Genomic DNA, 22487 nt, shown 5'->3' on the forward strand with positions numbered 1-22487 from the left:
TCCTGAGACCGCACATCGTTATGAACGACTCCCCATCTGCGCATGGCTCGCAGAGACCGAATGGCCATACGCCACATCAACCCGGTGGTGATAAAATATGTCGCGTAAAACCTAGACGCCTACATTACGCTGTGCGGTACGTAGGCTCATAAGGGCTGGGCTGGTTCAACTGCTACGTGACATAATAGTAAATCTTATCTATGGATCGGATGTCGATGGCGCCTAGAAACACAGGGATGTGGACGCCTTGGATCGGCTGCTATCGGCCGCTCACAAATCCTCGCTCCTAGGCCGACAAGGAATCTTCGGCTCTCGAAAACGCGGCTCTCGATTGGGAACGCGTCATAGAACGTGCCAAAGGTAGTGTTCTGCTGATCAAGGAAGTCAAGCCAGGGCATCAGATTTTCGTGGACACCACTTACCACGAGGTGGGGGGATAGAGTCTTTCGAGGTTAGTTCTGGATTTGTTTCGATAATGTGGAAAAGCGGTTTCAGGAAACGTGGCTCAATTGTTGTTGAGTTGCAGCTATTCAGGTTTTTCGCGCATTGTGGCTCGAGCCGTTTATCTAGGTTGTGGCAGTGGGGGCTCGTCCCTATGGCTACACGTGACCGCGCTTGCGCGCCCATAAATAACAAGTTTTGAGAAGATTGAGTCGTGACAAGCGCTGAGGTATTCGTCAAGTGTCGCGGGTCGCACTCGTTCCTCTGATTCTTCGGCGCGCTGGCGTTCACTCTCGGCGCGTTGCAGCACTGCTTGAAGGCGGGCTTCTAACTCCTCTACGCTCCTATTTTGAGCTATAGGATGTCGCCGTTGCTGCGTAATAGTTGCGGAGGGGATTGAATTTGGCGTTTAAGGCTATGGCATTAGCTAAGGAATACCTACCGGAAAAGGGCCTTGGCGGAGATTGCGGCACTATTGCTGTACCTACCTTAGGTACCTGTTAAGTATGTGTTCGGGTTTCTAGTACCTGCCTACCTACCTACCTGTGCCTGATTCTTCGCATTTTAAATACTCACATGTACCTACTTAAAGTTGATAATGAGGTAGGACGTGCCGCAACCTCCTACTGAGGCTACCCCATGACCTCCCGTGAGTACTGGGGGCGTGCTAGGCTAGGCTATTTACAACTTTTGGTTCCCTATCTAGCATCTTTATTCTTCGTTTCGTATTATGCGGCTCATTCCGCATCCTGCCTCCTCCCTGCGAGAGAAGCTCCCAGCTCGTTTCTCTGTTCTTATTCTGCGGGGGGGTTTCCTCCCTCCTGATCTCGGCAGCTCGTTTACAGCGCGGAGGGATGTGCGCATAGGTCAGTCAATAGGCACATGAATAAAGTCGAAGAAGCCACAAAAGAGACCCAATCGACACGCGAATTAAGACAGCCAATCAAGTCGCACAAATAGCTTTTTCAGAGCCAATAAGAACACTTATAGATAAGAACGACCCCACAATTCGATAGGGCCCCACGTATCATAATTTACCTAAGGCAGGTACCTATCCTCTGGATGCATATGGGTATAAAACCCTAGGTATCTTTGACGGCGTAGGTACATGATATGTACCTGTAAGTACCCATATAGTGCCCCCACCACAACTGACGCTGACCCCGCCGCTGCATAGGTACCTAGGTATACAGGGGCGATCCATCCCCATCGACCTTAACCCCGAAATGGTCGCCTCGGTTTTCTGGTCGCGTTCTTGAACTTCGTCACGCGTCAAGCTCTAGACCAAGATTTCAAACCACGATGCCTCGACCTCGCCCCGTGCCTGAATCGACTTCTCTATCGTCCTCTGGTTCATATGCAACTGCCGCCGAGTCCCCTCCGAGCCTGCCAGACATCACGGCCAGCAGCGATCCAACCCTGGGTGTAGGTGAGCCGTATCGCAAGGCTAGCCAACTCCCCCCTGAGCTTAGGCAGCACTGCCAGATTTATCTAGAAGAGAACCTATGTGAGTCTCCTCCCACCGCACCATTGATATCATGAAACGGCGACAGCCCGCTAATTTTTGTGCTTGTTTACATCAAGATCTCATCACTCTGAACCTGCTCAACAGCCTGTTGTCGTCAAGTCACGACGGGCCAAATGACCCGAACTACTGCCCACCTCCGAGCCAGTTATCCCTGCTCAACACCGCCATCGTCCATCCCAAATTCACAACTAGGCCCAGGGAAGATGGCTGGGCCGAGGTCTCCGCCGAATCTCTCGTCTACTTGCGCAGTCTTCTTTCACGCCTGGGACCTATAAACACACGGTTCAAAGAGGCCTTCCGCTTTTGGAGCAACCCGCACCACGGGACGCCCGACTCACTTTCCAACGACGAGTTAGATTACGGGAACGAGGATGATGACGACGCGACCTACACGCATATCAGACACAGACATCACCAAGATGGACTCTGGCGGCGAGGACAAGACTTCTTTCACGTCGCCGGCTGGGCCTTCAATTGCAGTGTCCTATACCCGAACCGCTGGCGGCATTGGAAAAATTGGCTCAAGTTCATGTTAGACGTGTTGGAGCAGGATTTGACCGAGCGCCGCAATCTGGACGTCGAGAGCGGCCAGCAGGAGCACCCTATGCTCCGGGAGTCGATTCTCGCCAGCTACATCGGCCAGCGTTCCGGTCGCTCGGCCGGAGGGTTGAAATGGATCATGGATGCCATGTTCGCTGACGGCAGCGTAGCCGCAAGCTCCCACTTCCCGGAAATATGGGTGAAGGAGCACAAGGAGAACCATGCGAGCGCCGCCAAAAAGAGGAAGCGCGAAGCCATCAACATCGAGAAGGGCAACTTCGGGGGATGGCTTGACGACGAGTCGGTCTATTCGTCTCAGGCCTCCGAGCCCCCCACCCCGCAGAAACGAGGAACAAGCTCGGGCGAGCTAGGAGACCCGGATTTCCAAGCATTAGAACCCGCTTATGTAGAGTCCATCCCCTTGCGGCAACGCCTCTTTTCCCTGGTGAGTTGGTTCCCTCCCCGAATACACCACATTGATTCCGTAAGCTCACCGGACCAGCTGTCCTACCTCTGCCATTATTTGCCTGATCCCCCGTTAGATCTCTCGGACCTGTACCAAAGGTTCGAGACGACGGTCAAGTCACTCCCGCTGCCGATATTTACTGCATTCATAAACAACCACACATCCGCCTTGAAGCTGGAGTCGCAGATATCGACACTCCAGGGCATCTTACTGCTCTTGATGCCCTCATCTGCGCTATCGCCAGCTAAGGTCGACCGCTCGTGGCAGGAAGCAGATGGGATCACGGTCGCAATCCTCGAACGCTGTTACCTGCCTTATCCCGCCAACACTATCGCGGCGGAGGACAATGCAAAGGTGTCTCTTCTACTAGAAAACTTGCTGCAGATCATGTGGTGCGAGGGTGGCGGGCAATTCGGCAATAGCCTAAGGACGGCCGTCGAGAAAGGAATCGCCGCGAGGAAGACCAAGGTGAAGAAGAAGAAAACCTCAGTCAGAGGCCGGCCGAATGGTGAAGACCCTGACGCGGAAGCTCGTATCGTGCTAGGGATGTCGGAACAGCGGTTGCGTACGCTGGTCGATCTCATCGAAACGACAGATGAGGATGTCGGGTTGGTCGCAGTAGATGCCATGGACGAGGATGGCAATGAAGAGGGGCCGAAACAAGGTTAGTGGCAGGCGTAGGGGGCTTACCTTGGGTGCGGGTGCGCCGGCGTCAGTATAATCCCTGCTGACTAGAGTGCGCAGGGGATGGTGATGATATGGACACGACAATTGACGATGCAAATCGGGACATGAACGGGGAAGGCGGAGACGCCAATACATGTTGCTCATGCCAGAGCAAGGCATTCGGGAGTATGGTTCTTTGCGATGGCCGTTTCTGTCCTTATCAATGGTTTCATTGGAATTGCGTCGGTCTCAAGTCAAAGCCACGAGGCATATGGTTATGTCCGGATTGTTCACGTTCATCGCGAAAGAAACGCAAGTAAGCCCTCACAGGTTGGGCCGAGATGCGCGCCTGGTAATCCCGCCGCATCACCCGAATACGGAAGGAGAAATAGGCCGATATGGTGGTTATCGCCACATCTATTCGCTATTACACACGCTACACCCCAGAATGAGGCGTGGTGACTTCACAGTTGCTAGGCACAACCGTACTATCGGGTATCCCATCTCGCCGCAACCCGACACCGCTTTCACCGCTTCTTCGCCGACGCCGGGCTCCACGCTTCGGGCTGCCATGTCTCCCCAGGAGCACCTTGTGCGTGCTTCCAAGGGTCGTGGGCACTCTTCGGTGGCGCGTCGCTCGTCGGTGTCGCTTGGGTCTCCGCTTCCAGATCGTGCTGGGCCGGAGACCCCGGCGCCATCGGCTCTTGCTTCCGTCCCCAGGGGTGGGTCTCGCCGGTGTCTAGCGGCGACGCGGCGTGGCCGATATTCGGTTTTCCGGAAAGATGCGGGGGGGAGAGATAGCTCGGCTTGGCGGCCCAACGGGCGTCGGCCTCGGCAGCCAGCACCTTGATGCGCTCCTGGCGAGCCACTTCGGCAGCTTGCTCGCTATGGGTCGGCGGCTTCTCGCGCTGGTACCGAAGCCACTGATGCCACGGGGGCGAAACGACGACGTCGCTATAGTGGGTTGACTGGGGATACTCGACGATACGCCTATATCTGTGCCCCGAGGCAGTGGCGGCATCGGCGCCACCGCCCCCAAGCCTGAATTCCCAATACGTGTTTCCTTGAAGATCGAGGCCTGCCAAGGGTGGGAGAGGGGGCAAGGTTGGGAGACACGTGTAAGTAGATGATCGAGTGGACGTGACCGAGTAGGGGAAAGCTCGACAAAACTTACCTACGAGGAAGCGTTTCCTCCAGGGGAGGCGTAAGGTCTTCCACTGGTACCAGGCCCTTCGTATAGGCCCTATTTTCATCGACATGTGCGGTGTAGGAGGGGGGGGCGTGGGTTGTATTGCCTTACGTGAGTTGGGGATAAGGGGAAGGAGACAGAAGGATGCTATGGTGTGCCCCCCTCCCCCTAAAAAAAAAAGCTGTCACCCTACCTAGGCCGGGTTTAATACCTGGAGGCACGGCTGGAGGCATGGGTAGGTAGGCCGGTACCTACGGGAGGACAGATGCGGTACGCTACGGTATACTGTAGGTACGATTTGAACCAGGGTTGGGGAGTACATGCATAGAGGTACTACCTCGCTACATTGCACAACGCCCTAGGAGGTACCTTTTCATAGGTATATTTGCCACGCTCTAGGTACCTGCCTATCTTAGGTACCTTAGGAGGTAGGTATCCTCCCAAGTATGTACCTGTATCACCCGCACCGCCCACCCTTGCTCTTCTTCTTCTTCTTCTTCTTCTTCTTCTTCTTCTTCCTCCATCTTCCCTCCTCTTCTTCCTAGCTTTGGCCCGCCAACAACCCGAATCTCTCAACCTGCTTAACCACCGCTAAGCCCCCGAACAACTGCGTCAAGCCTCACCAGACCCGTTTTCCGCGAGGGCAGCCAATCGACGCCGGCGGATCGGGAAACGTCACCGTCCCCAAGCCAAAGCCCGCTCTCCCATCCAGGTCCACTCCATCTCCGTCTCCTCCCCACCCCTCCCTTCAATTGTGCGATGGTAGTGGTGGGCTCGCTGGTCACCTCCCGGTCGACGACCCCTGTGTGTCTGGTCCTTGTTCTATCCTATTCCCCGTCCTCTTCCTAGGCAAGGCAAGGTAAGGCGACCTGAGCCAGGTTCTCTCCCAATTCCACGTCCAAATCACTTCTTAACCCTATCCCTCGACCGTGCCGGCGCCGCTCCTCTCTTTTCTCGTCTGCTGTCCCCCCTTCCGTGCTTCTCGCCTATCTTACGGCTTGCTCACTTCCTCCAGTCGGCCCTCGACTGAATAATATCCGTCTTCGTATCCGCCTACGCGGCACAGAACCGAAGCATCGGATCGTCGCCATTTCTCGGCCATATCTTCTTGCGGTACCACCCACACTGCACTAACTCAAACACACCACCGTCGGCGGTCGGTGACGTCGTCTCACATCTCCCACGCACGCGCGTACTCCCATCCCTTCATTCCAGTTGCTTCGCGAAGCATCGCCTGGTCAGCGGTTTGAATACTTTACCGGCCGAGCCACCCTGACAAACGGTGTCAAGTCGCGACGCAGCTTGGATCCATCCCGCGTTTATTCATTGTCCCACGTGTCCTCTCGGAAAGCGCCCGCCGCCTGCGAATAAGCATTGCGCCGGCATGGCTTCCGTCACGTCCTTAGACAAGGACTTGCGCAGGTTGCGCTTGGAAAAGTACACGCCAGTCGCAGCCAACGAAGCTCGGTCGTGGATTGAAGGCGTCTTGGGAGATAGGCTCCCGTTCAGCGATCTCCTCGACAGCCTCAAGGATGGCGTAGCGCTCTGCAAGTAGGTTCCCGGTCGGTGCTTGTGTCTCGTGTCTGTGCGCCTGCGCATATTAGATCTTGCGGCCGTGCTAATTTGCAATCCCCTCTAGACTGGTCAACCTGGCCATCGGCTCGCCGGGAGTCAAGTTCAAGCAATCCGCGATGCCTTTCGTCCAGATGGAGAACGTATCCCACTTCCTCCGCGCCTGCCGCTCACCGCCTCTCAACCTCCAGGAGCACGACGTATTCCTCACCGTCGATCTCTACGAGCGAAAAGACCCCGCCCAAGTGCTCCAATGCCTCGGTGCCTTCTCGCGCGCTGCCAACTCCGTCAACCCCTCTGCATTCCCCGCGCCCATCGGGCCTAGGGCCAAGGGCTCTGTTGTGAGCCCACAGAGCACCGGCCCGACGACGCCGAGGAACCGCGCCATGTCTAATGTTAGTAACACGTCATCGGGATACGGCGCGCGGCCTAATGTGACGCCTGTGATGACCGGAGATTCAAGTTCCGGACGTTGGAGTCCCACCAAGAGCCCAACCTCAGCGAGCGACCGGGTAGGGTCCCCGAGCGTGTCGAGCTGGAGCAAGAGGGACCACGAAGGGGTCACCAGCCCGGCGTGGAACATCGCACAGTACGGTTACATGGGTGGTGCGAGCCAGGGAAACCTCGGAATCTCGTTCGGAGGCCGGCGCCAGATCACCACTGCTGGGCCTCACATCCCTAGTTTGGCCGAGAAGGAGCGCAAGCGAAAAGAGCAGGAGGCCGAGGCCGAGCGCCAGAGAAAGCAAGCTGAGGAAGCGGAACGCGCTCGTAAGGAGGAGCTTGAGGCTGAGGAGAACCGAGCGCGACTGGAAGAGGAACGTAGGTGGGAGGAAGAGACAACGCGGCAGCGAGATGAGGAAAAACGTAGGGCGGAGGAGGAGAGACGGCGGTGGGAGGAGGAGGAACGCCAGTGGAAGATGACGGAGGAAAGGCGACGCAGAGAAGAAGAAGAAGCCGAGGCGAGACTGGCCGAGGAGCGCCGTCGCAGCAAAGTGAAAAACGACACCCGGCTTCAGGGACAACTTCTCAGCCAGTACCAGGCCGAACACGGGATAGCGCCACAGAAGAGCGGCGACGGCGGCGGATACAGTGACCGCGTCAAGCAACTAGAACGCGAACTAGAGCTAGCTAGGAAGCGAGAGCAAGAATACGAGGAAGACCGGCGGAGACGATCACATAACCGGGCGCGGTCCCGTAGCCGACCCAAAAGGCCAGAGCGGCCGCCTAGTCGACAAGATTCGTGGTCGCGAAACGAGCGCGAGTTCCTCCATACACAACGCAATCGGCGTCCGGAACAGGAGCTGACGCCGGAGCCGGACCTGGAGACCGCGCCCCCGCCCCCGCCGCGCCCGCTCCCCATACCCGGAGCAACGGCGCCGGGAACGATACCTATAGCGGCGCAGCGGACTGGGGGGACAGCGCCGGTGAAACCACAGAGAACTGGCGAGCGTAGGCCCCTTCCCATTCCGGATCGGCTTCGAAACCAGGCAAGCGGCGGCCCCGCCCCGAGCTCGTCGCGGCCTCTCCCCGTCCCTTCTCCAATTCAGAATGGCACCCGCACGGACCGCTTCCTCGCTGCCAATCCGGCACCAGCACCGACACCTCCGCAGCAGACCTACGCTCCTGAACTTGGAGCCACCGCGGAGCGTGATGCAGAGGACAGACGCCGGGCCGAGTCTCAAGCAAAGACTAAAGCTGGTGGCTGGGCCAGCAAGTCCTTGCTTGAACGCGAGATGGAAATGGAAAGGCAGAGACAGCGCGAATGGGAAGAAGCGCAGAAGGAGACGGCGAAAGCTGCTAGGACGAGCGATGGCGTTGACGGCATCGGAGGCGGGGTCGGCGGTCGATGGGACGTGAGCCAATGGAGCGGATATACCGGAGGAGATAGTCAGAACAAGGGATCGGCGGGCATCGGCGCTGGGCGAAGGCAGATCGTCGGACCCAGACCGCTACCAAACAGGCCCGGACCGTGAGCTGTGCATGGTCGGAGAGAAGGCGGCGATGCGTACTAGTCCCTAAGCCGAATATGTTTTGCCGGTATATCATTATGGGATCGTGGGGAATACCGTTCCGCAAGGAACTCACATCAACATACACACATACCCAAGCGTGTGGATACTTAATATGTGCTGACTAGGCCTAGAACTAATACGTGATTGATATACGGCGATTTCGCAAGACAACACCATATCACGCTTCCAGTATCAACGGTTGTCATAAGATGGTACCTCTAATTAAGGTACCTCTAATTAAAATTCGATGGTGCTCCATTACCTTAGCCTTCGGTGTTTAGGACCACCGGCCACTTGGGAGGACGCAGTCCAGGTAGGGAGCAACTGCAGCTGTCGAGAGATCTATGGATCTATAGTTATCCCCGGTACTACTACTCTCCATTCCACCCGGCCGAAGTCACGGGGATCGCCGATCTCGCACCACGCCGAGGCGGGTAGGCAGGTAGTCCTTTGCACGCCGCACTGGTCGTCGTCTGTTCGCAGGCTCAGATCGGCGCGGTCGGCGGCGGCGGCGTCGACGGCGGCAGCACGCGCGCGCGCGCCGCCCGGAAGACGCCGCGGGCGGCGACGGCGATGTCGCGGCGGCCGTCGTAGAGGGGGTAGACGACGACGGCAGCGAAGGCGAGGAACTGCCAGGCGACGGCGACGGCGGTCCAGGACGCGAAGAAGGACCGCCCGAAGACGTAGTCGCGGTACAGCGGCAGCGGCCACGCCACGAAGGTCACCAGCACGACCCCGCCGAAGATCCACCACGCGACGCGGTGCCAGCGTCGGAGACGGGCGAGCGTCGCGGCGCCGAGGGGGTGGCGCAGTTGGTCGAGCGGGACGGGCTGCTGGTCGGAGGAGGAGGAGTTGGCGCGGCGGGGTCGCGGTGGGGGTGGAGGAGGCATTTTCTCGATGGCAGTGCCTTCGGCACGGATAGATGACGGGGAGAAGGAGGGGCGAGACGATAGGTGCGCGGGCTCGGGGGTTGCGGGGCGTATTACTTCGCTGTTCGAGGCGCTGTTTTTCTCGTCGGTGGCGGCGGCGACGGGCGCAAACTCGGACGGCGGCGGGGTCTCGGCGGCAGGGCTGGGACGGTGCTCGTCGGCGAGCTCGATGCGCAGGAACTCGCGCCAGTCGAAGGTGTAGGGGCGATAGCAGCGGGAGATGAGGACGGAGTAGAGGGCGGGCGAGAAGAGCGAGCCGCAGGCGCCGTAGAGGGCGGGCAGGCCGGCCTCGGTGGTGACGAGGTCAACGGTGCCGTAGAGAGCCCGGGCGGTGCCGAGCCAGACGGCGAGGCCGGTGAGGAAGCCGAGGACGGGGGAGAGGACGGCGGCGAGGCGCGTCTGCCCGGACCAGCACAGGGTCAAGGCGAGAGGGATGATGCCGGGGCAGGAGAGGATGGGGCGGAAGTAGCCGATCCAGGTCATGTCGGCGCCGCCGTAGTTGAGGGCGAGGGAGACGCCGGTGATGAAGACGGCGTGGGCGACGACGGCGAGGTGGCTGACGCGCATGAGCCGGCGGTCGGAGGCGCGGGGGTCGACGTAGGTCCTGTACACGTCGAAGGCGAGGATGCTGCTGACGGCGATCATGGACGAGGAGACGGTGCTGGTGAGGGCCATGAAGAGCAGGACGAAGAAGGCGACGATGCCGCGGTCGCCGACGAGGGCCTTGACCGTGTACGGCATGACGAGCCCGGCGTTGACCTCGGCGCTGGCGAACGGGCCCGGGTACGACGGGAACACGGGCGTGTCGCGGATCGCGCGCGCGGCCAGCCCGACGACGGTGCCGAGCCCCCACGGGATCCCGAAGATGGCGAAGGCGGCAAGGTTGTACCCCGGCACCGTGGCGCTGACCTCGCTGGCGAACGATTTCTGCCAGAATGCGGTGTCCTATTTGCCACGGGGGGTGAGGTGAGAAAAAAAAAGGAGAGGGGATATCGGATCCGCCGTTCCGACTAGCTACCCGTGATTGGGGGGGGGGGGGGGGGGGGGGGATGGAAAGCAGGCAAAGCAGGGCAACCGGGAGGTGAGAAACTTACCATGACGACGAGGGCGAGATTGCCGAACTTGAGGATCAGGCCCCAGATGATAGCCTCCTGGGACTTCATGGTGAGGAGGGAGCCCTGGTAGTTCCCGGGGACGTAGTTGTCAGCCGCGGCGGCCGCGATCTTGTCGTAGAGGCCGTAGAGCCCGCCGATGGCGTCGTGGGTCAGAACGCTGAAGGTGAAGTATATGATGAGCACCAAGGCGACGGCCGTGTGCAGGTAGTCAGTGAGGAAGGTGGCCTTGAGCCCCCCGACGGCCGTGTAGAGGACAACTGCGCTCGAAGCCGGCGGCGCCTCGTTAGCTGCCCGTGCGAAAGAGAATCCGCCGCGAAAAAAAAAAAAGCCAAGCAAAGCGACGCGGACGACGACGGTAGGTAGGTAAACCAAACTCACCGCCGAGGGGGATCAGCACGGTCGCGGCGGCGAAGTGCATGCCGGAGATGCCATAGACGAGCTGGGAGCCGGTCAGGATCATGGAGGCGCAGCCGAACACGTTGTTGGACAGGTTCAGCGCGATGAAGACGGCGTGGCCGGCGCGGCCGTAGCGCATCCTGACGATCTCGAGCGACGTGTGGGCATGCGGGACCCGGATCTTGGCCAGCACGCCGAGCGCCGCCATCAGCGAGATCTGGAAGCAGAGGCCCGACGCCCACCACTGCGCAGCCGGTCGGGTCAGCCAGCGACTCCTCGTCTTTGCATACCTACCTAGGTACGACCTAATTTTCGAGATTCTTTTTCTTCTCCCGAATCCCGTCCCCCTTTCGGTGGGGCGCCGCGGGTGGTGAAGAAGGGGATCCGTTCGAGGACCCGGGAAAGAAAAGGAGGAGAGGGGGAGGGGTGGGGGCTGCGGCAACTTACGAAGGGCACGGCGAGCCCGAAGCGGTAGCACATGACGGAGGCGAAGACGGTCTCGTTGATCCACATCCAGGAGGAGAAGACGGCGGAGGCGGTGAGCCCGACGCCGACGGACCGGTTCGCCACCATGAACATCTCGGACGTGCCCGCGTCCTCGGCCAGGTACGCCTTCTGCACCTTGAGCGCGACCAGGATCACGCCGCAGAACGCGACGCCGAGCCCGACGAGCAGGCCGTAGCCCGTCGCCTGCGGCACCAGATTCACCCCCGCGACGCCGAGGGAGAGCTGCGACATGCTCGGTGGCGTCAGAAGTAGTCGTACCGACGATCTTTTTTTTTTTCTTGTCTACTTTCTTTACCAAAAAGGTGTAATTAGGTGCGTGACGTATATCAAGGGGCAATTCCTCTTACGAGCTCAAGCACTGGCTGTTCGAGGCCCTATTATCTAGTATCAAGCGCGCTGCGGTCTCGTTCTTAGGATATGGAGACAGCAAGTATGCCGCCTATCTCGCTCCCCGCTTCGCATCCGGAGGCGCCCCGGGGCGCGTCCCGCTCCTCCCCCCTCCCCCGCAGGGTCCACCCCCTCAAAGAGTGCTGCGTGTCAGCTCTCCGCAGCGACTATCACGCCGTCGAGGCGCAGGATGGCGCTGGAATATGGGGCGCCGACAGAGCCACGCTGTAGGGACTGCAGGCGCCGGCAAGTCAATCGGCGCGGGCGACCACTCAGGACCAGGGGATCGGCACATGGCGTGCCAGTCGCGATGGATGGCGAAAAGGAGAACATGGATAGGGGAGAGAAATACAAGCAAAGCTCGCCGCCCCCCTGCGGCCCGGGTTCTCTCCTCATTGTCTGGATAGATCGCCTGCTTCTCGTTATAAGCGGATTGCCGATATCTACCTACTTGCACATACACCGTAAGCCGTAGCACGGGAAGGGGGCGAGGGCCGCGGGGTAGGTATATACGTGTAGTCACACGCGGGGGCGTCGATGGCGTTTTCGATGACGCGAACGAGTCCTCTGGATAATACCCCGCGGGTGAAGAGGATAGATGACGCTCTTGTGGCGGCCACACGGCGACGCTGTGCCGGCGCCACTGTAACAGTGCCACCGGGTGGCCGCCACTGAAGAATGGATTTACGTCTCCTACCACAGCAGGGTATGTGGGCTGAACGCCGCGATTAATGTGAAGAATTCGGTTTATGTAGGTACACAAAGCTCATTTACCCCTGATCAGGTATGTACTTAGGGAATGTAGTCTATAGAGAGGAGGGTGGACGGAATGGGTACGGCAATAGAGAGTTGTCTCACAACGTTCCTTAAGATAGGAATGCCTATAGGAGCTTGATTGGGAAGCTAGAGGCGAGCCGGCTGGCGAGGAATATCACGGCCCTGGGGGCGCGAGCAGCATAGGTTTATGTTTGCGCGGCATTCTCTATGCGTTTTACTTGAAACCGTAGCCCGGCTCCTGGAGGGTATCAAAGAGGAAGGGCGCACTGGCTGCACCGACTACAATTCACCTTCTCCTTGAGCCAGCGTCGTACGTACGGCCGCCTTGCCTATCCTACCATTAGTTAGCTACCTAGTATGATCCTTTCCAACTCGTCAGGGTCCTTGATCGCGTCTGTCAGGTTAATAGAACCGTCCTTCGTGATGAGGAGGTTATCCTCAATCCTACGCATACGTTAGCAACTCACCGGCGCCGTACGTATACAGCCAGGGCCAGGATCAGATTGCGCTCACCGTACGCCGCCGACGTCCCAATATTTGTCCAGCACCTTCTCGTCGATATACTTAGAGTGCTTCGGGTCGTTGAGGTAGGGCCTGATAATGAACTCGCAGAAGTACAGCTATATCCGTTTCTCATATTAGTCCCCACGTAACGGCATAGAAACGGGTAGCTTACGCCGGGCTCGACGGTGATAACGCTGCCGGCAGGCAGGTTCAACCTGACTCTTAAGTACCGAAATATCGGGTCGGGATCCGAGTAGTTGGGGTGGCCGCCGGTATCGTGGGTATCGAGCCCGAGGTAATGGCCAAGACCGTGCGGCAAGAAGGCGGCACTGGTACGGGCAGCCAGGATCTCGTTCCGGTTGCCCTTCAGCACGCCTAGAGACAGCAGCCCGTCGATGGCGACTCTGTGGGCTTGTACGTGCACCTCATCCCAGGACACGCCCTCCTTCAGCATGGCTATGCAGTCTGTCTGCATCTGGAGGACGATCTCGTAGACGGCGCGGGATTCCTCGGTGAACCTGCCGGAGATGGGGAAGGTCCTCGTCTGCGCCCCGTTAGCTCGTCTGGACCCTCCGGGCGATCGCCGACTTCAGCGTGTAAGGGCGATGAACCAACTCACGATGTCGGCGGCGTAGCAATTCCACTCGGCACCCGCATCCAGCAACAGCAGATCCTTGCCGGCCAACTCCTTGTCGTTATGCACATAATGGAGCGTGGCGGCTGCTCGTCCGCTGGCGACAATGCTGGGGTAGGCTTGCTTCTTGGCGCCCTGGCGGGCGCAAGAACCCAAGAATATGCCCTCGAGTTCGTATTCGTTCTTGGCCTCCCTCACGCCCTCGAGGACGGCTTTGTGGGCGGCGCCGCTGATCTGACTGGCCTTCCTGATGAGGGAGATCTCGTACTCGTCCTTGATGACCCGGCACTCGTCTATAGCCTCGCCGAGGACGGTGAAGTCTTTGTTATTGAACTCTAGAAACGTTACCGCGTCCGACACGCGGTCGGCGATGGCGAAGACGGTGGAGTTGGGGGCGGCTCCGAGCCGGACTAGCGTCGGGTTGAGCTCGGTGGAAGGGAGGACGGCATCGACGTCGTACTTGGCCAGGGCCTCCTCGGGCGAGAGCGGCAGTCCGGACCAGATGACAGAGTCCGGGTCGACGGGAGGGATGAAGAGGGTGGAGCGCGCACTCGCGATGTCGTAGACGAGGAAGCAGTCGGCGACGTCGACGCCGGTCAAGTACATGAAGGCCCTGCGCTGCCGGAAGGGGATGGGCTCGTCGCTGTCCTCCAGCAACCGGTCGGAGCGGCCCTCGAGATAGAGCACGCCGGTGGCATCGGGGATCTTGGAGCGGATGTACTCGACGACGCGCTTCGCATGCGCCTTGGCCGGGTACTTGCCCCTCAGGATCGTCTCGACGTCGATATTAGCCGTCGACATTGCGCGCGCCCGTCGGTCTGTCGCTAGGCCGCTGGCCGTGAGTCTAATCGCACGATGGCGGGGGGCGACTACGCGATGCGGATGCGGGGTAGGTCGCGCGGGCGTGCTGGGGCGGGTGCACGAGACGAGATGGACGCAGGCGCGAGGTGGCGAAGGCGACGATGGTTTGGGCAATAATGGCTTGAATGCTGCGACGATGCGAGGCCGGATGGCGAAGAAGGCCGATAGCATGGAGATCCCCTGCGACGGCTCCCACGCTTTTAAAAGGTCGACGGATCGGGTCTTTTGGCGGTGCGACGTGCCTCGTCCCTTCCCCTCGTTGCTTCCTTCCTCGCCTGCGCAGTGGGGATGGGCGTCGGCTTTGGCCGGGACCTCTTATCGGTGCCAGTGCGGGGCCGATAACGTAGGTACCGGGAGGAAGCACCAGATCAGTGGGTTACTTAACGACGGATAGGTTCGATTCCTTTCTACGATGATGCTGCTTTCCAGCCTCTTCCAGCTTCGCATGCGACATCTGGCACCTGAGAACAAGGCAGATGGGGGTATCCGGGTATCATATATTAATGAGGCCGTAGATGTATGCGTCCCTTCTCCCATGAACGATCGCTTCAACCAAGAACCCGTAACTAGTATAATACAAGGCCCTACGTGCTGTGCCAGCCCGCCCGTCCGTCCATATGCGTAGATAATCCCAATATCTGCCCCCCCTTCTCGCTCACCCGTCAGTATCTTTCATCAGCGCTTGTCATACTTTTGTGTCCGCCCCGCCCCCGCCATGCTCGCGGTCTGTACTCTTCCAAGCCTCCCCGGCAGTTCGATTTATACCCAACAACCTCGCAACCTCGCCTCTTGCATCAATATTTCTCTCGTTAGACCGCCGTAGAAAGCCGTCATGCCGATCCGACCTGTGTTGGTTCCCTCGCCGAAGCACCTAGATCCAACGTCGGTATCTCCTCGTCCCCTGATATGCCGCTAAAGCCGGCGAGGCTATTGCCTTGCCTCAAGTCCTCCCAATGGCTGCGCAGAGCGTCCTCCCCAATGACCAATTCGAATCCGGTTAGGAAGCAGAAGCTGATCTCCAGTCTCGCCAGTTCGACCTCGCTCACGCCGCCGACCCGCGCAATCTTGGCGTGGGGATAACTTAGATCCTCGAGCGCCTTCATCGCCACCCTCAAGCCGGCCAGCAACAGACGGTGGCAGTTCCGCCGCGTCACTGGTATCGCTCGTTCTACGACGGCGAGCTTGAATATATAGTACGACGTAGCGAGGTATACCGCGGTCGACATGGGGCAAAACCGGTGTATGCGGAGGAGGTAGTCTTCGATGCTAATCCGCGGAGGCGCTTTGCTGAAGAACTTGCGCGTGATGGCACTATGCTGCAGGTTGAGCGGTTGCGAGTTGGCGCCGATGACTATGTAAGGCTCTGGGGTCCCGCGCGATAGTGGGGTTTGTCGGAGGCGAACTCCGTCGATGGGCTGGTTGGATGCAGCCCGAGTCTCGGCCTGCGCCTGCGCCTGCGCCTGCGCTTGAGCCTGCGCTTGAGCCTGCGCTTGAGCCTGAGCCTGCTCTCGCAGGCGGGCCAGATTCTTTTCGGAATGGGACCGGACGATCTCCGCCTTCTCCCTCTGTATATCGCGTATGTTGGGAATGGTGGGGCTCGTTGGGGGAGGTGTCGGGGGGATGTCTCCCGTCGCTCGCACGAGAGCTTCGATACCGGCGCCTAGTAATTTGAGGGCAGCGATCGGCGTCAACTTGAAGAGGTCGTGGGAGGACGGACTGGGAGCGGAGTGGAGCGGAGGCGGCGTTCGGGCTTGCGAAGCCAGTCGCGGGTCCGCCGAAGGATTGGGGGGCGGAGGGGGCGAGGTTGGACTTGTGCCGTCTCCCTCCTTCTCGGTCGCTTGCGACGCCTGAGCGCCCGATCCATCGGGGTTGTCCGCCATAGACCTGATCGCCTGTGGTTCCCTCCCCCCAAAAATTTTCCGAGTCTAAGAGAAGAGCGGATCGATAGAAATGACACCTAGAGAGGTGCAACGGAGCGCTCGTCTCGCAAAACACAGCGTCTGCCCCGGTTTCGATCGCCTTGCCGCCGGTGGCCAACAAAATCTGGCCTCGCAGACGCGTCACGAATTTCCTGCGCCACTGGATGTTCTTACCTCAGTCGACGAGGAACATTCGGGGGATCAGGCTTCGGTATCACACGAGCGCAAGTGCCGGGGTCGTCTCGTGCGGGCGACCAACACGTCGAAGGGGCGGGTAGTGGCGGCGCGGCGATTTGATGGTCGATAGGATAGCTCTGCAGCTATGTAGTTCTGCTCTCGCTGCTGCTGCTCGACATCAATCAACAGATCTGTCTAATCCACCTGATGTGGATAAGGGCAGTGGAACCATATTGATGATGAGCACGTGTTTTGAAGGGGGGGTAGTGGTGGTATCGTCGCAACGTATATTGCTACCAAAGACCGTCGACACGGAAGAGGAAGACGACGACCTGGATCGGGGGCGCGAAGGGCGGAGAGGGAGAGGCGGGCGAAGTCGAGATGGCAGAGGAGGAGAGAGAAGAGGGAGCAAGAGGTGGAGGCGGGCGCGGGCAGACGAGGAGTTGACAGGCAGACAAGGTGGTAAGGCAGGTAGGTACCCTATGTGGTAGGTAGGTGGGCAGGTGGGCAGGGAATACCAGCTCGGTTATGTAGGTAGCATTGCGAGGTAGGTACCTAGACAGTACCTACGTACCTACATAGAAGAAAGCCGGGAGAGCCTAGGCAGCCAAGACACCAAGGGAGAAACGTCGGACGAGTGGCAGCCCGACTTGAAGAGGGTTTCAGTGCTCTCCTCCCGTCTTTGTTGTTTCCATTGGCCTGTCGCGGCCTGGGTTGCCCAAGGGGAGCCGGCGGCAGGTGATGGATGCGCTGACCCCGCGCGCAGGGGAGCAGAGGCAGCTCGACACATGCCACCGCCGCCGAGTCGAAGGCGCCAATTATCGCAGGTAGAAAGGGTTGGGTGCCTGATCCAGGGACGTGCTCGGTCCCTACATTGCCCACGTATGGGTGCACGCCGCCCAGGAGGCTAAGCTGCCTCCCTGCCCTACCCTAGGCGGCTTTATGCATCTACCCTACCTCTCATGCTCGCGCCCGTCGACACGCGCATGCATGCATTGTCATGATCCTCGCGCTATACGATTACAATTGGCAAATGCGCACAGTTAAGGTGGCGGACTTGTGAGTAGTAGTATCTGCAAGGTTCCATCCATGCCGTCCCAACGCGTGGCCGTGTGCTACCCAGTTTACCGTCGGGGGAGTGTTCGGGGTCAGGCACCGCTCACGTAGGCACGTACGTTGCCTCCGCGAGCTTGTTGAGTCCCGGCCGCCGCGAAAGAGGTTCTGGCCCGATGCCCAAACTCGGGCGACTCGGACCCTGGGCTAGGCACCTTGGCCTGTAACGTTGTTGGGGCGTCCACATGGTGCCGTAGATTTGGGATCCAAAAGGGAAAGAAAACGTAGCCAGGGAGGTGTATAGGTACTACGCATGCCTGTAGGTTGGGCAAAGACTCAGACAAAGAGCCGCCAATGCGAACGATCAACATCGTGAACTCGAACTCCAAGCGGTGCCGCCCCGGTGGACCGGGTTGCCCCCTCCAATGCTTCGGCGTCCCGTAGGTTGCGTCCGAAGGGGTCTCTCCAGCAATGCCTTATTCAAGCCTGTCTACGGTTGGTCATGTACATCTGACCCTCAGGGGAACAACGCGTTTGCAGGTCTTCAGAACAGCCAAAACCAGCCCAGACCCGATCGAAAGCCCGCAAGTGCTCCGCTATCATGCGACGCAGTATGTACACTCCACGCCACACACATGCACACTCATCCGTGTACCTACCTGTATGTACGCACAGTACTCGCATATGTGGGCAGGTATACCTATCATATCGTCGCCGAGCCTGTTCCGTTCGAAAGAGTTGGATCGGCAGACGCTGCGCCAACGAGAAGGGGAAGCTCAAGTCGCTTTTGGTACGGCATCGTCGAGGAGTTGTCTATCAGCGAGAGACTACTTGCTCGACGTCGGCCAGAAGAAGCAGCATATCCACTCGCCCATGTCATCCCGACCAACCAACCCAACCCACCCAATATTAACTGACGAAGACTCGCAAAAGCAGGTAGCGAAACCAGAGGGATCCTCCTCGCCTCTTTCCCCATTCTCTACAGACAAGTCGCTTCACCACCCTAGGCAAATAACGTCCGCTTGACGAGTGCGACCGGCCGGCAGAGACGATCGCAGTCAGCACGCGGCAGCGGCACTTCTCGTCCCCGCGATACGCCAGCACTCGTAGTGATCGGCGCAGTCCTACTACGCACATACCCACCTCCATCAGGTTCGTTGCTCTTATGTAAGTAGGTATAGGGAATTGATGGATAACCCCCGCGGAGGGCAGCTCTCAGTGAGTAAGTGCGCAGTGGTAGTGCGACGCATCCTGCAGAACCTGCCCATTGCCCAGCGAGCCTATACCCGGACCGGAGGCGCACCGTCGGCGCTACTACTCCATGCATCGCCCGCAGCGAGCTATGGCCGCGCGCTCATAGGCCCCGTTAGCAGAAGACGATCACGAGCGCCGCGGTCGCAGCCGCAACCTCTCGACCGAAGCTCCTTAGCTCGCTCTCGTCGCGCGCGCAGCGGGAAGCGCTAGACCGCAGGCCCCTCGCCGCCGACCTGAGGGGGAGGAGGTGGGGGAAGATGAGGAAGCGAGCTTAGCACTAGAGCGCGCGCCTTTTATCGCTCAGACAAGGGGAAAGGCGGGGGAAAGGCGGGGGGGGGTGAGTTAAGCACCGGTTGGCCTCGGCTCGCTCGCGTGCCCGTCAGGCGCCCCCAAGAATACCGACCTTAGGCTATCGAACAATGCCCTCGAGAAGGAAAAGGGCAGAGAGCCCGGGTTTGGGTATCCCGCGATCAGTCCTGCGTGTCTAAACGGGGTAAAGAGAGATCGGCCAAGCGTTGCCAACATGATCGATCTAGCGTCGTAGATGGCGCAGTGTAGTAGTGGACGATGTTGTGTTATTGGCGGCCTGATTCTCCGAATTTAGTTGTTTCATTTTTTATAAAAAGTAAAAAAAGAAAAAACCGACAAGTATCGGCGATCCGCCACGGAGAGAAGCGGGGAAGACCTCGGGTGCATTGGTGACGACGGACCGTTGCTCTGAAGAGACGCTACGACAGCGCACCTAGATAAGATGCCCTATCAGGGCCGATGCGAATAAGAAGCGAGTTGGCCGAACAGGGGAAAGAAATAGGAAGAAAAAACGGTGGAAAGATGGAGGGGAGACGAGACAAATAGGTTGATACTACCGCCCAGCTACCCAGAAATGTACTATGTAGGTACCTAGGTAGTAGGAGGCAGTAAGTAGGAGGTAGGCAGACGTGAACCCAATCTTCGTCGCAGGCCTTGTAAATCGAATAGGATAGGTCTCGAACTCGCCAGCACCTCGCGACGCAACGAGCCGGCATTGAATGTGACGCCCATAATACCACCCAGGCAGAGCAACGACGAAAATAATAAAATATTTGTCGTAGAAAAGAGTGGCGAGGTGGGGGTTGTCCAGGCCTTTTGGCAGTCCGTAGATACCTATATATGATGAAGCCTAACAGGTAGTTATCTATGCTGTCTGATTCGACTTCCTATCCTTGGGTTACGCAAAGAGGATAATCTCGTATACAGGGATACCTCCACAAGCCTCTACATACCTACCAGCCAACCTGCTCACAGCAAGCCCCGCTATCATACCTTCAAACAGCTGGGGCCAGGAACTTCAGAGATTCACCTCCCCCCACTCTCTCAGCCGCCGTCGCCGTCCCTGTCGGCGTCTCATCGGACAAGTCTGCCCTGCCCTCGCGCTACCGTCCCGCCTTGAACCGATTAGCAGCCGAGCGTGACCTTGCAGTCCAGCACGGCCGTCCGCCCGCCCTGGACGACCTTGATCGCCTCGCGGATGGTGCGCTCCAGGTCTTGCGCCTTGTCGACGCGTGCGGTGAATATCTCTCCACCAGCCGCCGCTTTGGCGATACCGCCGTAGTCCGGCACGGGGTCGAACGAGATGTTGATCTCCTCGTTGGTTGCCTTGGAGCCCAGTCCGTCCGGGTGCACCAGGAGCATCGACTTCCGGGGCGCGTTCCAGCCTATAGTTGACGCTTGTCAGTAGGTATCCCTTTTCACTCATTGAGAAGGGGTTGTAGCAACAACCACGCGATGGAGCGATATATAAATCTATTGTAACCCCCGGTGATGATTAGTGAAAGAAGCATGTGGGCCAACTCACCCTTGTTATTGAGCACGACGGTCAGGACGGGGATGTTGTAGCGCCGAGAAATCCAGTATACGCTCCCGGGAACCGAGAACAGGAACGTCCCATCGCCAACGATCTGCACGACAAACTTGCCCTTGCCGCCGTTCAGGGCGTCGGACGCGAGTTTGATACCGAGCGCGCCGCCCCCCGACCACCCGAGACCGCCTCCGCCGCAGTTGATCCACGAGCCGGGAAGCTCGGGCCGTATGTTATCGTGAACGAATTGTGTGTTCGTAACCGCCTCGATAGCCCATATCGTGTCTTGCGGGCACAGCGAGCGGAGGGTTCTGGACAGGTGACCCGAGCCGAATGAGCCGTCCTCCGCTGGTTTTGTGAGGGTCAGGATGTCGGCGAGACGCTCCTCATAGGACGCCTTGAGCGCATCCCACTTTTTGGCAACGACAGCAGCATCGAGGCTTGGGGCCAGGCCCTTGGCGTCCGAGGTAATCTGCTCGATGCTGATGAGGGCATCGGCGCGATATCGGCGCTGGGCCGGTACGTAGAAGACGGGCATCATCTGTTTGAGCGGGTCGACGTCGATATGGAAGATCTTGATACCCTCCTTGGGCCTGTTGCGCGAGGTAATCCAGGGCACATCGCAATCTAGTAGTACGATGACGTCTGATTCCTCGATGGCAGGATCAAGGCCGAATCGGAGACCGAGCCAACCGGGATGCGACGCGGGGAAGCACATGTCGCTGCCGCCGGTATCGAGCACGCGTAACCCCTTAACGGTATCGGCCAACTCGACGAGGGCGCTTGGAATCTTCTGGTTTCGGCCGGAGAAGCCGGTGATGAGCAGGGGACGCTCTGCTCCGAGTAAAGCCTCGGCGATCTCCTTGGAAGCCTTGGGCGTCAGTCCGCCCAGCACAACCGGATCCCAAACCCCCTGCTCGAGCGAGTAGGGCTCGATCTCCTCCTCCATGACCTCTCTCGCGCCAACCAGGTACACGGGGCCCTGGGGGGCGCTCGTGGCGAACTGCAGGGCTCGGTTGACCATCTGCTTTACATTTTTGCCCGTCTTAAGCTCGGCGGCATACCGGCAGTACTGGCCGATGATCTGCTTCTGGTCGGGCACATCCTGGATCCAGTGGATGTACTCGGTCCGCGAGCCGCGCATCTCTCCCTCGATCGTGTAGGGGCTCAGGCCAGCAAACACGAGAACAGGGGCGCGGCCAGTGCTCGCATTGTGGACGGCGGCGCCGAGGCCTTGCGTACCGACATCGACGTGCACGATGACGCACTGCGGCTTTCCGGTCAGACGCGCGTAGCCGTCGGCCATCGACATAGCAACCATCTGCGGTTTATCCGCCCGATGTCAGCCAATTCTGCCCTTAATTAAATAAAAAAAATAATAAAAAAAGACGAGCAGCGCGTTCCATCTGCACAGCTGACCCCTCCCATACCTCGTTAGGACAAGTGATGACACGCGGGAAATTCCCCTTGCTCTCCCTCTGGCCCTTCACCATGGCCTCGATGATGCTGGGATGATCCGAACCCAGATTGACGAAGCAGTGAGAGACGCCAGCCTCCCACAAGGCCTCGAAGAAGCCGAACGACGCCGTGTACATTTTGGCGATCCTGTAGGGTTGGAGAATCGGGGATAGGCGGTGGCCGGTCGGTCTTTGCGAGACGGCGACTCTCTATTCTTGCTTCTTTCTCGGTCTCTCTCGACGAGGATGGGAATCGACCCTCGACC

At 59.0% G+C, this 22487-nt stretch overlaps 7 protein-coding genes across 7 annotated transcripts; 2 read left to right on the forward strand and 5 right to left on the reverse strand.

The window, feature by feature from the left end:
* Positions 1-1456: 1456 nt before the first annotated feature.
* Positions 1457-4065, forward strand: GGS23DRAFT_527337 (uncharacterized protein). The gene is made up of 5 exons (XM_051514693.1): positions 1457-1562; positions 1619-1948; positions 2026-2954; positions 3012-3639; positions 3720-4065. The coding sequence occupies exons 2-5, from the start codon at positions 1744-1746 to the stop codon at positions 3959-3961; spliced, it is 2004 nt and encodes a 667-aa protein (XP_051372022.1). The 5' UTR covers positions 1457-1562; positions 1619-1743; the 3' UTR covers positions 3962-4065.
* Positions 4066-4168: 103 nt separating this feature from the next.
* Positions 4169-4900, reverse strand: GGS23DRAFT_596500 (uncharacterized protein; the record flags this gene model as incomplete). The annotated part of the gene is made up of 2 exons (XM_051518487.1): positions 4169-4719; positions 4816-4900. The coding sequence occupies 2 exons, from the start codon at positions 4898-4900 to the stop codon at positions 4169-4171; spliced, it is 636 nt and encodes a 211-aa protein (XP_051372023.1).
* Positions 4901-5477: 577 nt separating this feature from the next.
* Positions 5478-8518, forward strand: GGS23DRAFT_527354 (uncharacterized protein). Its single transcript, XM_051514694.1, has 2 exons — positions 5478-6381; positions 6470-8518. Exons 1-2 carry the CDS (start codon positions 6215-6217, stop codon positions 8373-8375), a joined length of 2073 nt encoding a protein of 690 aa, XP_051372024.1. The 5' UTR covers positions 5478-6214; the 3' UTR covers positions 8376-8518.
* Positions 8461-11592, reverse strand: GGS23DRAFT_620961 (uncharacterized protein; the record flags this gene model as incomplete). The annotated part of the gene is made up of 4 exons (XM_051521140.1): positions 8461-10288; positions 10438-10745; positions 10837-11098; positions 11302-11592. The coding sequence occupies 4 exons, from the start codon at positions 11590-11592 to the stop codon at positions 8900-8902; spliced, it is 2250 nt and encodes a 749-aa protein (XP_051372025.1). The 3' UTR covers positions 8461-8899.
* Positions 11593-12869: 1277 nt separating this feature from the next.
* On the reverse strand, positions 12870-14464 carry GGS23DRAFT_596503 (peptidase M24, structural domain-containing protein; the record flags this gene model as incomplete). Its single annotated transcript, XM_051518488.1, has 4 exons — positions 12870-12969; positions 13039-13145; positions 13202-13573; positions 13649-14464. The coding sequence occupies 4 exons, from the start codon at positions 14462-14464 to the stop codon at positions 12870-12872; spliced, it is 1395 nt and encodes a 464-aa protein (XP_051372026.1).
* A 787-nt stretch (positions 14465-15251) lies between these two features.
* On the reverse strand, positions 15252-16571 carry GGS23DRAFT_527455 (cyclin-domain-containing protein). The gene has a single exon (XM_051514696.1). The coding sequence runs from the start codon at positions 16402-16404 to the stop codon at positions 15355-15357; it is 1050 nt and encodes a 349-aa protein (XP_051372027.1). The 5' UTR covers positions 16405-16571; the 3' UTR covers positions 15252-15354.
* A 3585-nt stretch (positions 16572-20156) lies between these two features.
* Positions 20157-22487, reverse strand: GGS23DRAFT_527578 (thiamine diphosphate-binding protein). Its single transcript, XM_051514697.1, has 3 exons — positions 22195-22487; positions 20762-22085; positions 20157-20621 (listed from the first exon to the last, which is right to left on the reverse strand). The coding sequence occupies exons 1-3, from the start codon at positions 22357-22359 to the stop codon at positions 20362-20364; spliced, it is 1749 nt and encodes a 582-aa protein (XP_051372028.1). The 5' UTR covers positions 22360-22487; the 3' UTR covers positions 20157-20361.

This window comes from Durotheca rogersii, assembly GCF_024521655.1.
Source record: "Durotheca rogersii strain YMJ 92031201 chromosome Unknown GGS23scaffold_9, whole genome shotgun sequence".
Taxonomy (NCBI): Eukaryota; Fungi; Ascomycota; class Sordariomycetes; order Xylariales; family Xylariaceae; genus Durotheca; species Durotheca rogersii.